This window comes from Schistosoma haematobium, chromosome ZW (genome assembly GCF_000699445.3).
Source record: "Schistosoma haematobium chromosome ZW, whole genome shotgun sequence".
NCBI lineage: Eukaryota > Metazoa > Platyhelminthes > Trematoda > Strigeidida > Schistosomatidae > Schistosoma > Schistosoma haematobium.
Genome location: NC_067195.1, coordinates 50148081 through 50166006, shown reverse-complemented (window position 1 = coordinate 50166006; position 17926 = coordinate 50148081). Strand labels below are relative to the sequence as shown.

General features: G+C 29.8%; 1 protein-coding gene across 1 annotated transcript in view; it reads left to right on the top strand.

Moving 5' to 3' along the window:
* The window catches only part of CTSL2_1 (Cathepsin L2), a 107720-nt gene that overhangs the window by 72804 nt on the left and 16990 nt on the right, over positions 1-17926 (top strand). Inside the window, exons 17-18 of the mRNA XM_051211652.1 lie at positions 14895-15083; positions 17547-17648. Coding sequence (XP_051071737.1) covers positions 14895-15083; positions 17547-17648 — 291 coding nt within the window. The remainder of the gene's footprint in view (positions 1-14894; positions 15084-17546; positions 17649-17926) is intronic.

Here is a 17926-nt window from a genome sequence, read left to right as displayed (position 1 = left end):
GATAAAAACTAATAACAAAAATGTTTTCTAATTAATATTGACAATAATCTATTCAGTTAATGACGCGTATAGCTAACGTAAACCGACTGCTAGTTTAAAGGTTTGAAAAAAGAAACATGTCTAAGTAGCTTACGTCTGTCATGTCACAAAACTATAATAAATTAAGATTTTCTTGAAATTGGGGCATTCTACAGTCTCTAGTGATATTGTTTCAACTAAATTATAAAAAACCCATACAAAACAATCCAACTTTTTATTAAACCAATGTATTCTCATTTAAGTACTGAATAAGATAAAGAGAAACTGGGAAATAAAGATCACTTTTGAATGATATAAAGGCCAATATCATAGGTCAAACCCCAAATTATCAGTCAAATAGTTTTGCTCAATTGTGTATTTGAAAATGTACTGTTTTAGCCTTATTAATAATTTGTTGTTTTTTTCGGCCAGACTATAATTTATGGACGGACCAATCAGATTTAAGATGACAAGTCTCGGATTCTAGCGTGAAATTCATACTATTTCGAGATCATAGCTGATGTCAGTTCGTGATGAAAACGCTAAACCTAATTCCTAACCCCAACCATCAAGTATAAATCATAATTTTAATTCTTTACACTGCTTTATAACCCTCATCAAGTCCTAATTAGCAGGTGGACATTTTCAAGTTCATTTTAGCGTCGCTCAAAGGATGTTCATAAATTATAGTCCCACCAATTAATCTTCCCAACTAGTTTTCAGTGCATAGTCTTATCACAAAAACAAGAAATTCTAAATGTTGAATTCGATTTTGAAAAAAAAAATAGACAATTATTGTTCGATAACAACCATTATCCAAATTAGTTTAATTGCTTGCTAATTATATTTCTATATTATAATTTCATGGATATTTTTTCTTGGAAATGAAATTACTGATCACTTTTTAATAAATATTGTAATTATAAGAAAAAGGTTTTGTGGAGATTTTAGTAATTTGTTAGTTGAATTTATGAGTCGACTGAAGCTAGACCAACATGAAAAACATGGAAGCACTGGACAGTCATTTCGAATCGTGGGTATACACTGCTGAGGAGTCCCATACTAGGATGAAATGGCTATCTAGTGCCCTCAGGTTTTCCATGGTGATCTAGCTTCAATTGATTCATGAATTCAACTATAAAATTATTGTAATTATATTAAACTGATAAAGCCATATCAATTATATTTAAGTCAGTTAATGTATAAATATGTATATTTCGTTTTTGTAATGAATTTATATGACCTTCATTAAGTTTGACACCAAATGTTGGTTGTTATTAGTAAATCAGTTGGTCAGTTACAGTTGTAAATTCACGTCAATAATACTGTACTGATGTAGAAGATCATAACTATTTTTTCTTTAAATTTTGTAATACAACAGAAAACAGTTATATTTTTTAAAAGTTTGATAGATCACTAATTAATTTATATAGAGATAAAAGAATAACTCTAGAAGAATCAATAATTTATTGTTGTTAGGATATTAAATCTATGACAACCAATTTTGATATCATTTACAAAATTATTAGATTGAATGTCCATTGGCTCTATTGACTCATGACAAGTAATAATTATAATAATAGATAATAATAAGATTTAATGCAAACTTCAATTTACTTCCGGTATGAATTAAATTTGAGGTTTAATTTCCATTTATTGAATTTTTGTTGACCTCATTTAAACAAATGATTGATCTAGGTCATCTACAACACTAAATGATACATTTAATTGTTCAAGTTATATTTGAACATGTCAGAAAATGATTGTGTGATTGTTGATATTTAATCTTAAATATTGACTACAGATATGAAATCGTCAAATCTTGTTGTATGTAATACACCTATTTGTTGTTCCATTGCATACAGCATAATACAACATTCCACTTCTTTACTTCATCAAATGATTAAATATTGACATAATGCAGAACAATTCCTTTCTAAGGATAGGAATCATATTTTTAATAAACTATGAATTCTGTCCAAGGAAAACAAAGTGTTCTTTATAATGCAAGTATTCAGTACATTATCATATTGTAATATCATAATTCAACTTAGAAACATAAAATAGTTAATTCAAGTGAACAGAATTGGATTAGTGTGAAACAAGGAGACTGAATAATTTTGATGCATTTCTAATATAACATTAGTTGAATACAGATTGTTCCTTCTCAAGATAACGGAAAGTAATTTAGTTTAATCTTTGGAGTGATGGGTTTTATGGTTGAAATTATGGTCTGATATTATTTAGACAATCACTAGAAATCAGGATTTATCGGACGATCATTTAGTCCTTATGCATGGCTTTCCATCAAGTGCAACCGCCACCCAATTAGAGATCAAATCCACTACCCTTCGGTGTTCTGTCGTGCGCCTAATCTTAAACTACTGATCTGGGATTCAGTGATTTGTATGTGAAACTTTAATCTATTGGTGACTCTATGTGGTTATCCCACATTGTTACTGGTGTGTAACTGCTCCACATGTGATATAGGTGATGATCGATCGTCACGCTTTCTCCATAATTTCTTTCGTGAAACAAATCACACATCAGCATGTGATTATCATTACCATTTTGTCTTAGTACACATCACTGACTGATCTCAGTAAAATATCGAATAAAGGATACGAAACTAGAGGCTCTTGGAAGGTAAGATATGATATTTCCACTATGTTATGAATTTTATTAACAGAAAATAAGATGGTTTCTATAACATATCTATTAAAAATAGGATTGATGATTGAGTATTCATAATACTCTACTTGATAATTATTTTTATTGAAAATGATGCGACGGCTTCCAAGAACGGAGCCTCCAGAGGCTTTAAAGGAGCCGGAGAGTTCCATCCAATCAGAACGTAATGAAGCTTTTTAGAATACCAGTGTGGCACGCTACTATTTGGCTAGTAGCATAACATGCTTCTTTGCGGATTGGTTGAATTATAATGTTGATTTAACAAACGCTAATATCCATAAATACCTATGATCTTTTATACATTTTGATTTTCGCTCAACAAGCACTTTCTCCAGTCTTCTTCTGTCTTCTTATTTGCAACTTGGAGGGTTCTAGCGTTTTTGTGCTCAAATTGTACGCTATATATTAAGAATTTAAGCTCTATATATATTAAAGAAAATAAACCGATTATTATATTAATTGCCTAGAATAAATACCATTAGATAAATACAGATATTTCTCGTAAAGTTTAAAGGATTTTATCTAAGTTTCGTTAGTTACGTTTACAAATGATCCATAAATATACGAGATTAATAATTGAGCAATAGAATTTTAATAATATGCAACTCTTTCAATTATTAATTATCAGTATACACCAGATAATATAACTAATTACAGTGAATATACAGTATAAAGATAAACGTTTACATGATTTTAAATCCAGGAAATAAGATATTGATAAACTTCTTAATCTTGTTATCCAACTAAATGTTTTGTTATAAAACCTGAATTTAGTTTAAACATTGGAATTGAGTTTCTAGGTGACATACAAAGTAATTTCGTATAATTATTGGAAATGTAAAACATACTATTTGACGTTAATATGTTTACTAATTGATAAAATGTTTTCTTTTTTCTTGTTTTTGACGGATCAGAATTTATGTTTTCAGAAATAAGATAAAATAATAGCTAATAATCATAAGCATTTTAATATTCATTTGATGCTGGTTACCTTCAATTGATATTTACTTGTTCTACAAATGAATTCATATTTATGAATCAATTAGTAATGATGTCTGAACAACTTATAATTAGTGAATAATTATTAGTAAATTAGCTAATTATAATATCTAAGACCTAGATTGATACCCAGAAACAATATGAGAGATTATTAAACAACTTTAGTGATATATTTCAAAAAAAAGATAAATCATTGAGAATTATCTTATTTATACTCAGTTAGTTGAAGTTCTATTCTAACCAAAATCTAGTACTCTATTTATGATTACACCTTTTTGATTTGCGTTACATTTGAAAAACATCAAATTTAAATGACTTTATAATGGTAAATAAAACTACATAAATCACATATGACATTTCGAATTGTTATGACAGTTATAATTACTAACTGTATTGAATGCATAAATTACTTTGATTATCATGATCTATATTAATTATAATGACAGATTACCCAGTAATTAACATAATTAACAATTAAATTTATTTATTATTATTTCTTGAATATCTTGTTTAGTGTAAACAATCTTTTTTTGAAAGTCAATTTAATAAAACAGATTCACTTAAAGTAAGATACAATGAATTACTTTTCTCGTTAGAGTTTTTTTAGCGAGTTAGTTTTCTACGGGATGGGGTCGCTAACCCCATGCTCAACCCTCCTTCTTTATTGAAACTGGGAACCAGCAGTAGGTCCAGAGGGGCTCCAGGCTTCACGCAACAAAAAATGCAGGGGAAGACAACCAGTGTAGCAGCAGCCTCAGCAGCGGTAGGTCTCAATATGCGCAAAGGGAAAGACAAGATTCCCCGACACAACACAACATGCACCAATAGAATCACAATTGACGGAGAAGTTTTGGAACATATAAAAACCTTTACATATCTAAGCAGCATCATTGATGAACACGGTGGATCTGATGCAGATGTGAAGACGCGGATCGGCAAAGCAAGAGCAGCATATCTACAACTGAAGAACATCTGGAACTCAAAACAACTGTCAACCAACACCAAGGTCAGAATTTTCAATACAAATGACAAGACAGTTCTACTGTATGGGGCGGAAACCTGGAGAACTACGAAAGCAATCATCCAGAAAATACAGGTGTTTATTAACAGTTGTCTACGCAAAATACTTCAGAACGGCTGGCCAGACATTATTAGCAACAACGTACTGTGGGAGAGAACAAAACAGATCCCAGCGGAGGAAGAAATCAGGAAGAACTGCTGGAAGTGGATAGGACACATATTGAGGGAAGCACATAACTGCGTCACAAGGCAAGCCCTTACATGGAATACTCAAGGCCAAAGGAAAAGTGGAAGGCCGAAGAACACAATACGTCGAGAAATAGAGACAGACATGTAAAGAATGAATAAGAATTGGATAGAACTAGGAAGGAACGCCCAGGACAGAGTGAGTTGGAGAATGCTGGTTGGCGATCTTTGCTTCATTGAGAGTAACAGGCGTAAGTAAGTAAGTAAAGTGAGATATAGTGAGAATTGTGAACAAAAAGTTGTTGATAATTTCATTTACATTGAAATATGTGTGAAATTAATGAAATCTACTTTAATCTGATAATGAACTTTATAAATAGGATATAATTTTGATTGCTTACAAATTTGATTCTATGATATATACAGTTCTACAAACAGATTTATTCTAACCTATTTAGTTTCTATGTTAGTATGTATTTATTGGTAAACGTTTCAGTATAATATTAATTATATAAGTATTTGAACCAGCGTTTTCTTTGTGCCACCACTTATCTAAAATTTTGTATTTAGCCTTTAATTTCATAGGTAAACTTTTGGGTGACGAACGAAAAAAATTTGAGATAACAGGTCTTGAATTTTGATGCGAAACTCACTCACCCATTTTGTTAAATAGCATTTCGGCACTAGCTGATGCCGGTTCTTCATGAAAACCGTGAATCAACTGTAAATCGTAATCTTAATTATTCACACTAGTTTATGATCCTCATTTAACCCTAGTAAGTGAACGTTCTAATGTTCACTAAGGCTTCACTCAAAGGTCGTCTATAAATTATAGTCTCATCAAGTTTTGAATAAGCTCTTTATCGAATCCCGTTTGTACTGGACTAAACAATATCTATGAAAATTGAGATACTATCCTATCAATGTACACTTTTATGGATAGAACGTTTGATTCAACTATCATGTTTCCACTGAAGACGGGAAGCTTTTTGTGCAAATGAAAGACTAGTTTGCTTTTGAAGTATATTGCTTCTCTTTGATAGATGGTGTACACTTTGAACTTTGTTATTTAATACACTGATCTTATTCATGGCTACAAAACTGGATAAGTTCTAGTTGGTTGGTTGGCGAACATTATAAACAAACATTTTACTTCACTGCTACACATTTAGTTGAGATAAGTCATAGGGTTTATATCAAATCATTTTTTGATGTGTTATAATGAAGTATTCAGAGGCGATTGTTAAAAGTTTATTAGAACTTTAGCCATAGAAATTTTTAACCAATTCTATTTATTTAAAAACTATTTGTCCACACTTTCATCTTAATCTGGTAATATTGGTTTCTTATCTAGAGTAGTATGATCCATGTTGTTTTTCCTTATCTTTTTGTCTTTATTATCTTCCCATTTGTCCTGTTTGACCTTTCAGTTTTTATATATACATTTCTTAAAAAGTCGATGTATCATAAGATTTGTTCGATATGTAACGTACTAACATATCACATAGTTCTTATAAACTTTGTCTTGTCATTGGATTATCTTAGTCTATGATCGATTTATTTGCAAGATTTGGAGTTTTCTAGATGTTGATGTTAATGACTCCAATTTTATTTTAGTCTCGTTTACGATATAGGCATCCTTGGAGAACTGTTTCGATACTGCTATTAGATCATAACATATTTTTAGGCCGTAATGCATTGAACTTTTGAAAAGAAAGGCTATAGGTTCAAGTCATGGTGTGAACATCAACACTGGGATGCAGATATAGTCATCCAACGAGTCTTGAACAGGACGAAATGGGATTCTTAGATTCCACTTTAGCCATTATCAAAATCTCATTCTTGTGGTTACATTTGAATAGCCTCAGAGTAAGGGTGTCATTGCAATCACGTCTCTGCCTTACAGTTTTTGGTAATTTCTATTCAGCTCACTGGTTTATCTTACTTATATTTACACGTTATAAAAAATTTATATAGGCGTTCATGGTACGGATTATCGTAAGAAATAATTTTTTCTAAAATATGTATGCTCTCATTCGTTCATTTATAATAAGTGAATAAATAGTGAAATGAACTATATATCAATAGTTCAAAAGTGAATTTTCTGCAAAACAATTTATGATAAATTCTCATCTTCACTACAATGAGATTAGTTAAATAATCAAGGTTTGTTTATTTTAATTCTATGAGTTTTAAAGATTTCATTCAGCTTTAGGTTAATTCAGTCAAGACGTGATATCATTTAGAGTACCAATAAAAACCTTGGAGAAATTAACAAATTTTTACTCGTAAAACCAAACTTCTTTACAGTCCTTACTAATAACTATTCAACTAAGAAATTCAAGTCACGCAGTGTGAGGAGAACTTTTAGATCATTTATTGAGAATGGAGTATCTTGCAGATTTTGATTCAACAGTTTTGGAGTGTAGTATGTCATTAATTTTGAACCAGTCGTTTTATGAATTATGACATGTAACATGTAAACTAACATGCACATGCACATCAGAATTTATATGATCGTTAAGCTCAAAGATTATGAGGTTTCACATGATGGTAATTTGGTTTGTTTATGTTAAAGCATGAAAAACAGCTGGTTTTAGGAAAATGGAATTGTTTCTCAGTCATTGTATGGTACAGTTATTTAAATCATAGGTTTAACTGCAAGCTAATATGTATATGTTTTAGTGCCAATGCAAATTGAATCATCGTAATATTTTCTGAATAAATAAATAAGTTTGTCGTGATGCTATATTCTAAGACTGTGTGTCTATTCCTATTGTTCACTATGAAAACCTAGAATCAGGTGTTCCCTCTCAACTGATTTATCTAGATATTTTCAGTTTGATTCGACTAGTCTGTTAAGGTAAGTTGCAAATTTAACCTTTATGTTAGACTCTGTTTGTTTGATTATAAAGAGATTTTATATAGTCTCTTCATTGATTTTCTTGTACACAACATTCATTTGGGGATGTGTAATGTATATATGCATTAAAATACACATTCGGATATAACAAATATAAATCACGAAAGTAGTATACACTCATGTAAGTATCCATTTAAGGGTAGATGTTTTGTTCACTCTAGAGCAGCTACTCAGTCAAAAGATGTAACAGACTGATATTCTCAAAATGAAATGACTTACTTTTATTGAATTAGATGATGATATTTGCAAAACATTTACTAATTCCACTAAAATCAATTCTCAACATATGCTATCATCTTATGAATTTTTATTACGTGGTTGACCAAGAGAGACATGTTTTACATAACTTGACATGATATTTATTATTTTCTAGTTTTCAACAACTTATAGTTTCAATGAGGTACTCTCTTTAGTTACACATTACTACTTTTCAAATGCGCACTGTTTATTCCTAAACAAACGATACTTAGATAATGTGAATAATAACAATTGGAACATATGCCATGTTTTTTTAACTTCATCTAACTATGTCACTCAATAACAACTGAGAATAATTATCATATTTACTCATTTGAAAGTATTTTACTAATATTTATCGATCATAATGCAACATAATTATTGTTGCGTTAGAAACATTAACAAAGATGAGTTTTCATAATTACATATGCTATTAATCTGAATGAAAATAATTGTTCTATTATAAATAGATACGTATAACCCTGACAAAAATAGTTACTATGTAATAAAATCTTCTAATTATTTTGCTTTTAATAGTTATGAAAGTAACAGATTAAATACTAGTCTAAGTTGCTATATGAAGTCAATTTACATTTAAATACATATAGAATTGGACTGATATTCTGACAAAAAAAGATAAATTATAGCGTATTAACAAACTTCATATTAGAATAAATAGGAGCTGATCGACTGTCGTTTAAATATGAATGGAATCATCAATAGCAACCAATACAATCAATAATCTATAAACTTTAGAAATAAAACATATCAAAGTTGTGAAAAGTTGATACTTAACATTCACTTCAAGTGTAAACTGTGTATTAGTAATAAATTTACCCACTCTATAATTGATTTACTCGATTTTAACAAAAGTATTATCTGTCTGATAGTGTGATAAGCGATTAAAGATTTTCATCAGAAAGGGGTTTTTGTTGATATTATAACATTTTAATAGGTGAGTTCATGAGTAAATGGAAGCTAGACCACCATGGAAAACCTGTAAGTACTCGACGGCCGGTTCGTTCTGATGTGGGACTACTTGGTAATCATTTAAACAATTTTGATATGCATATTTGTATTAGTTTAATGGCCGGAAAATCTTAATTCTCGCTCGTGAATTCAAAAGTGTGTTTTTATATGCGAAAGAGAATTTACTTACAATACTAAAATCTTTATGAAATAAGCTAGTTTCTCTACATTCGAAAAAATCTGCCAAAAACGTTCAGCAATTAAGTTCATTTCCCAAATACATAACAGCCTACTTGATATTGAAGAACTCTAGTTGTTTGATCCGTAGTTACACTACTGGTTTGATTAAAATTAAGTAAATGGAACAGGGTTCGGACCTGTAACCAGTGTTTTGTAGACCGTTTTACTGTAATACAATGTTGACGCAGTGCTTCATTGGATATCTACTGGCTACAAGATAAAATAAATATAATTATCAGTTCAGATGTTCGAAATCCATATATATATATATATATATATATATATATATATATGGTCTAACATAAATGAGTCCGTGACTTCAATCAAAAACTTAATAATCTACATAACCCTATACCATGAGCTCACTTGTGACTAGCTTCGTGAGGGGATTCTCGGAGTCCTAGTGAGAAACCGCGACCACTGGAGCTAATCCGTGTCGGGTAGAGATAGGTATCTACCCCAGTACAGTGAAAGATGGTCGCGCAATTTTGTGGATTGGTTGAGGTTGGACATTAACACCGTTGGATATTGGCCGGTTCAGTGGTATATAAGTTAATCGTTCGCGCTCGACACTAAAGGCCCTGGGTTCGGATCCCGCGAGCGGGATCGTGGATGCGCACTGCTGAGGAGTCACACATTAAGATGAAACGGCCGTCTAGTGCTTCCAGGTTTTTAATGGTGGTCTGACATCAATCGGTTCATGATCTCAATCAAAAACTTAATAATCTCCACAACCCTATACTGAAGAACATTTTTATTATTCTATATCTAATGAATATATACTACTGAGTACTTTTTACAATTCCTAGAACGATCTAGATAAAAACAAATAATTAGGTGTAAAGAAGAAATGAACCCAATCAATAAAATTATAATGGGAATATTATGATATAAATATAATCTTTCTGATTATACACAATACATTTATAATGTAAATGAAATTTCACGTATCCAATTATTATAAGTAAACAAATTATCTTTATTATCAATAATAATACAAAGTTGAATTTTTGAATCTCCCCTTTTATTTAATATAAATTTATATAAGTACGAAACCAAAGATTCTGGGTTTTGATCTTTAGTTGTGGAGTCATAGATGTGTACTGCTTAAGATTCAACCTCATACCAGAGTAAAATAGCTGTCTAGTGTTTCTAAGTTTTCAATAGTGATCTAGTTGAGATCTGCTCGTGTTTTCAATAAATTGTATTAGTTTTGAAATACTGATGAAATAAAAACTACAATTCCATTAATCTCAAATATCATCTCTTCTACAATTAAGTTTGTTTACGATCAATTTTATCAAGCCTATTAGTTAACTTATTTAACAGACAGTGTTATTCGAACAGTAACAATTCGACTATTTCTTTGTATTATTATTATTATTATCATGACTGTATGAACATGTATGCTTGATCACATGCGACAGCCTACGCACATAACCCTCTCTTCAACTTAAATTTTAGTTGCTTAAAAACTGCCCGATGAACCATTCACTTTTTCATATACAAATGTGTTTAAATCTTACAAATTAATTTGCTTCTCAATTTATCTCTGTATTCGTTTGATGTGCTTGTAAATTTGTAATCTGCGCTATCCAATAACAAACTGTGATCATCGCTTTACATTACCTTCTAAATGTATTCACCGTCAGGATTTATTTAATAACGGTTATCATAGTGATTAATATGTGAAGCATAAGAAATTATCTCGAAACCAAGTCACTATACCTAATTACCTATTTTCATTGCTTAAATAAAAATATGAAAATCATTCATCTCTGTCATGTATCTTTTCATCATTAATACATTTTGCATACATTAAAAAATTGATAAATAAAACATTTTTATTTATTTATAAGATTTTTTGATAGATCATTTGAATACACAATAATCTATCTATACTACTGAAAACTGACATTATCTTAATTCAAATCTATAATATTAAATCACTAGAAAACGAATTGATTGATTGACTGATGTTAGACAATAACACCAGTTCAGTGGTCTAGTAAGTTAAGCGTTCGCGCACGAGACTGAAGGCTCTGGGTTCAAATCATGAGAGCAGGATTATGGATGTACACTGCTGAGAAGTCCCACAATAGGACAAAACGGTCGTCCAGTGCTTCCAGATTTCCAACGGTGGTCTATCATCAATCAGTTCATGATCTTAATCAAAAACGATTGGAGTTGGTTTTATTTTTTTATTTATCTATATGTTTTGCGGCGGGGGGAGGAGGAATAAATAACAAAATCCAGTTATGATTGAAATTTTCTTATATTTAATAATGGTATATTTAATATTTCAGGACATGACCCAAAAATTAAGATGTTATAATTAATTCATATAACTAGTTAGTTATAAAGAAGATTTTATTTAGTCGAATAGAAATTTTATTTTAACAGAATTAAGTATAAAAGAAATTAAATATTAATTTTCCTTTTCTTTTTCTTTTTTCTGTATAAAAGTTCAGGATGTTTACTAACCTTATAAACTGTTATTATCATTATTTATAAGAACTCTTCCTTTTTTCGTAATCATACCATTCTCCAACTTATTCAAATTTTAATATTAAAGATCAAATAATTATAGATGTACAATATAGAATGATCTAGAAAAGTTGATTATACGTTTACTAATTCCTATTTCATAACATATAAACTACCCTATTTGTATTGAAAAATAATTGAAATAAATGATTCGTTTAAAAAATTGTGTTATAAGGCATAATGAGATTATTATTTAATTATTAAAAGGCAAAGATAGATCATTCATGTTCAATGTATTCAATAGATCTTTAAAGAGAATGTAGAATTTGAAAAATATATTTCTGATTAAATCATGTATATATCTGAAAAAGTAACTGAATATATAGTTATCAGAAGGGTTTTTTTGGAGATCTTAGAAATTTCACTGATTGAAATCATGAGTCAACTGAAGCTAGATCACCATGGAAAACCTGGAAGCACTGGACGGTTGTTTCGTCTTAGTGTGGAACTCCTCAGTAGTGAGCATCCACGATCGCGCACCCCTCGAGATTCGAACCCAGGACCTGTTGTGAGATATCAACTCAATGAAGACAATGGTGTACGATGGCGTAACATCGTGGATTGGCTGAAGTTGGATGCCGGCTCAGTGGTCTAGTTGGTTAAGCACTTGGCGCGAGACTGATAGATCGCGAGTTCGAATCTCGCGGAGTGAGGGATCGTGGATGCGCACTTCTGAAGAGTCCAACAATAGAACGAAACGGCTTTCCAGTGCTTACAGGTTTTCCATGGTAGTCTAGCTTCAATTGACTCATGATTTCAATCAGTGAATATATAGTTATTATTTTTCTCAGATAGTTTTTTGTAACTAAGTCCCTTAGAAACACTTTAACAATAAGTTTCACATTTACAAATCAATTGGTCAACTTGAATGACAATAAATTACAAAATAAATCAATATATTTCATCAGATTATATGAAATCTAACCATTAATAATATTCTATATAGCTATGCTGGAATGATGTATAAAGAAAATTAAGAATATATTCTTTATATTATACAATTTGATAATTACTGTAAGAATATACACTTCTGAGTACATTTTTCTATATAAAAAAGGTAGAATTAAATGGTTATGACAAGATGTTTATTTTAATGATTTAATTTTTCAAGGATATACACTCAAAATTGAAAACAATATTCAAGTCTTCATGTAACACACAATGAAACCTGAATTATATCTTTATTTATGTAATCGATTAATCTTTCTCTCTTTTCCTTTGTGAATATTCTTTTCTTGATTTATCGCTTTTATCTTGTAGTATATTATACAAACTAATTACGTAATTATTGTTTCTTATCTTGTCTCTATATTATTTTGAATTGATTTCTATGTTCAATAAAAATTTAACTTTTAGTTTCTTGATAACAATAATACATTTTGTACTCTTATATACTTTGTTACTTTTGATAATCATGAACTTTATCAATAAGAAGCATAGTTTAGAGCATCTGGTTCGACTAAGACTACCTGTTCCTGTCATCTGGATATTTCAACAAGTTATCTGTTTTCTTATTCGCTTTAACATATCATATTAGTTTCATAACTTATTCAGGTGCGTTTGTGAAACGTTTATGACATTACGCTGTACAGATTGCAAAAGAGCCCAATTAGAAACATCGTGGTTACTGGATACAAGCATAGAAAAAAAAAGTACATTATGCAGATGTCAAGTTCTGTACTGCTAACATCTAACTGGTAACCACTCATTATTTATTGCAAGGATCGATCAGGAAATAAGATAAGGAAACCTATTGAAATACTTTGTGTTGAGAATTCTATATTGTACCAAAAATATATTATTGAATAAAACCACTAATAATAGTAATAATAAAGAATCGCTTAGTTCTTGAAATAAGTGGTAATTGATAGATTAATGCACAAAATGAATGTCTTATAGCCTATTTTATTAAATATATTGAAATTCAAAGCAGATATAGATGGTGGGTAGCAGTGGAATCCATGACTAGTATATTGGCGGATTTGGAACTAGTCAGCTGGACGTACTTTATAGGTTGCAGATCTAAACAACCAATGTACATTTATATTATAATAAAATCCGTTTTGAAATTTAGAGCCTGATGTTATCATCAGAAAAAGACAACTGGTTTACATGAAGCTGTTTTTAATTTATGAACTTTGATTTAAAATAAATTCTTACTGGTATAATCTTAATAGAATTCGAGGCATTCCAGTAATCTGTCTTATAATTTTACCATCAAGTTGTAATCTTTTGGTGTACTTTACTGGAGTTTATCTTCAGTAAACAGTTTTATGGCTTTTGTCAATAGTTTGTGAAAAACTTCATATAGTGTTAATACGTATACAGTTTGTTGAAGTGATATCTTTATTGGTTCAAGCATAGATATACATTATAAAATATATGTTGATTAATAATATAGTTTCCAAATTTCAATCCACATGATATCAATTCGGTTTTCATGAAACTATTGTAATATTTATTTAATAGAAGACATTTTTTTCTAAGAAAAAATACCTTTCTTCCACTTGATGTTGTTTTACTTGTCTCTTCCGATTGTTACTTAGGAGTGCAACTGATCAGTCTCATGTTGACATATGTGCATCCTGTGCGAATTGTCTCAATATAGACTTAATTTACAAACTTTATAAGCAGAGATGCATAGAGGCTATCAGTGGAATTTAGTTTGACGCATGTTTCATCCTATTTGGGACTCGTCAGCTGGTTGTACTAACATCTCATAGTTAGTGTTCACCGAACTCGAATAGTACTGTTCGCTTACAAACGCCATCGCACTATCCACTTAGCTACTAAGTCCTGATAGCCACTTACTTGTACAATGAGGTGAAGTTTTAATTCACTTGTTGTTGTTTGACTTGCATCTTTTCATTGTTATTTTGGACTTCAATTGATCAGTCTCATGTTGACATATGTGCAAGTAGATCCAGTTGACAAATCCCAAATAAGATGAAACGCTTATCAAACTAGATTTCATTACTAATCATTATCCATCTTTATTTAAAATATTATTTTTATTTATTATAAAAAAACAAACAAAAAGTGTTTTTCTCTTTTTTTCTTTTAGCTTATACCAACTAATGAACAATTAATAAATTTTTTACCAAATGAAATTAAAATAGAAAAATATTTTGGTTTACATTCAATATCAAGTTTACAAATAACAAATAATTTGACTCAATTAATAAATACATGGTTATTGATTAATTGGCCAGATGAACAAACTAAATATAATTATGTTATTGAAATTGTTCAAGTATGTTTCTTTTTTATTTTTTTATTTTTTTAATTTTTTTTAATTTTTTTGTTGTATCTACCTAGTTTTTGTTTTTAAAAATTCTCTATGCGAATTCATTTGCATAAAATGTGTTTATTTTATTTCAAATGAAAATGAATAAAGTTTTTTTCGTATTTTTTGTTGTTGATTTTAATTAACTAAATCTATTTGCGAATTTTAATCGTCTTTTCTCCATTGTCATGGATACAAGTAGTATATACGGATTTTAGATTATTGTAAATTTACTAATGTTTTTATTTAAAGACAAAAAAAGATCAAAATTTCATACATATAGTTCACTTTATTATTTTGAACAGAGCAAGAACAAAGATTGGTGCAGAATAATATGAATTCATTCTATTTCGTTCAGTTCTAAAATTACATCATTCATAACTGACTGGTCTTAATTCATATCTTTCTTTATTACCAACAATCTATTCTCAGTTACTTCATTACATAATCATCACAATATATTTTTAATTCCATGAGTTCTAATCACTGTTTCAATGTTCTGAGAGCTTCCCGCCCAAACTTATTCGAAATAAAATTTTATAACCTCATTAATCCAATCGGAATCTTCGCTACATCATAATACACATATATTCATCTTTAATCATCCTCTTATGTATAAGTATGTCAATAACTGTGATAACTCTGATTTTCAAATATTTTAGGTTGTAAGCAGCTGATTAGAACCTAACGAAATAAAATGAATTCATATTATTCTGCACCAATTTTTGTTCTTGCTCTCTTTAAAGAGGAAACTTATTGATTAAAGTTTTTTTTTTACTTCAACAAAAAGATTATTTTTATAACTTTTTCTATTGATATGATAGCTTGATAGTATTATTATTGTTACATGTTGTTGTTTTCACAACTTTGTAAATTCTTCTAAGAGTGTTTGCGTGTGTATTTATTGATCGACAATGATAATTTAGGCCTTATATTTGAATTAAACTTCTATAAAAACAAACTATTTGGATCAAAGTAAAGTAATTATCTGCTTCAGTGATGAAGATCTCAAATCGATTAACTTTGTTATAACTTTGTATCCTATTCAATTCTTTCAAAAGATTTGAAAGAATTAAATTTACAGAACTGAATACCCTTTTTATGATTCATTTTTAATATAGAGTTTTTGAAATTTAAATATTCGCATCTATTAGTTGTGCTACCTCTATCAGTTTGTAATTGTTATCAGTTTAGTTTATAAAATATGTGTAGAATTTGTTTTTAAATTGAATAATTGGAAGATCACAAAACAGATCTTTATGAATCAGAAACAAAGGTCATTTCAATGCACAACATAGTAATTGATCATATTTAGAGGTTAAGTATTGATATTACAAATTATTTATACATATATACAACTGAATAAATAAGATAACAGGAAAACATACACACAAAAACAGCTGTAAAAAGTAGCATTGACGCAGTAGATTCATTTTCCAAATAATATTTATGACGAATTATATTTGTTTCAAAAATTCTTTCAATAATGCTTTTATATTGGTTTCATATGTGTGAAAGATATTCCAATTTACTTTAACCTAATGATTATTTAAGTTCTTATTAATCGATTGATACTATTTATGTTGATAGGTTTCAGATGCTTAAAAAACAATTGAAACCCAATTATTCTTTCAAGTTTAATGTAGTTCAACTGCCTTTTGAAGAATAATTGGCTGATGTATTTTCATATATAAAATTTTAAAAAATTATATTTTAAGAGTAGAATTTATGAGCCAATTAGGCTAGATCACCATAGAAAACCTGGAAGCACTGAACGGCCATCTTGTCCTATTGCGGGACTACTCAGTAGTGCGCATCCACGATCACGCTCTCCAGATTCGAACTCAGGATCTATCAGCCTTGCGCGCAAGTGCTTAACCTCTAGACCACTGAGCCGGCATCCAACGGTATTAATGTCTAGCTTCAACCAATCCACGAGTCACTTGATGTTAGACCACGATGGAAAACCTGTAAGCACTGGATAGACAAAACATATTTACCGATTCTTCGGTGCTTATTTCATCATAGTTATTTGTATTTTACGTGATTTTTAAATATTGTAGAATTAGTATTATTCAGACAATAAGGAAGTTTAAATGTAAGTGGACATCACAAAGAGGCCACAAATAAATCAACGCTGATCTTTGTTACCAGCATTTATAACGTAGTTTTTGATATATATATCAATACATATATATATACCTTTTCTATTTGAGTGTTCATGATAAGCATATGTCAGATTACTATTCTTAACTGCAATGATGTTAAATAAAACGATGAATCCTAAACGTGTACGTATTGAAGAGGACACATTCTAAAAACTCGCACATTAGGTTTTATAGTTGAACTACTGACAAATTTATAAGTAGCTACACTTGTATTACCAAAAATCTGATTTGTTTATAATTCAATTTATTAAACCTATTTTAGATTGCTTGTGAAGTTACTTTATCATATGCAAAACAGTTACATGAGAAACTTCGTCTACAAGGATATTGTGATGAAGAAGGGCAGTTTGATATTTCAACCTCAGTAAGTTGTCGTCTATGATTATTTTTAAATATTTTATCGCAATGACTATTTTATTTCATGCTAAAATGTTCAACACCAATGTTTTCGTTAATTCTCTCTGATTAATACTAAAGTGCCCAAGGATCGTCACATATTTTAAACTGTCTGGTATGCACTGTGTAGAACAATGTTGAAATCCATTCACATGTAACTCTGAAGTAAACTACTGTTTTTCATTTGACTGCCATTGAGTTGTTGCATTTTTTTAGTTTATGAATGTTCGATTTTAAGAGATGATA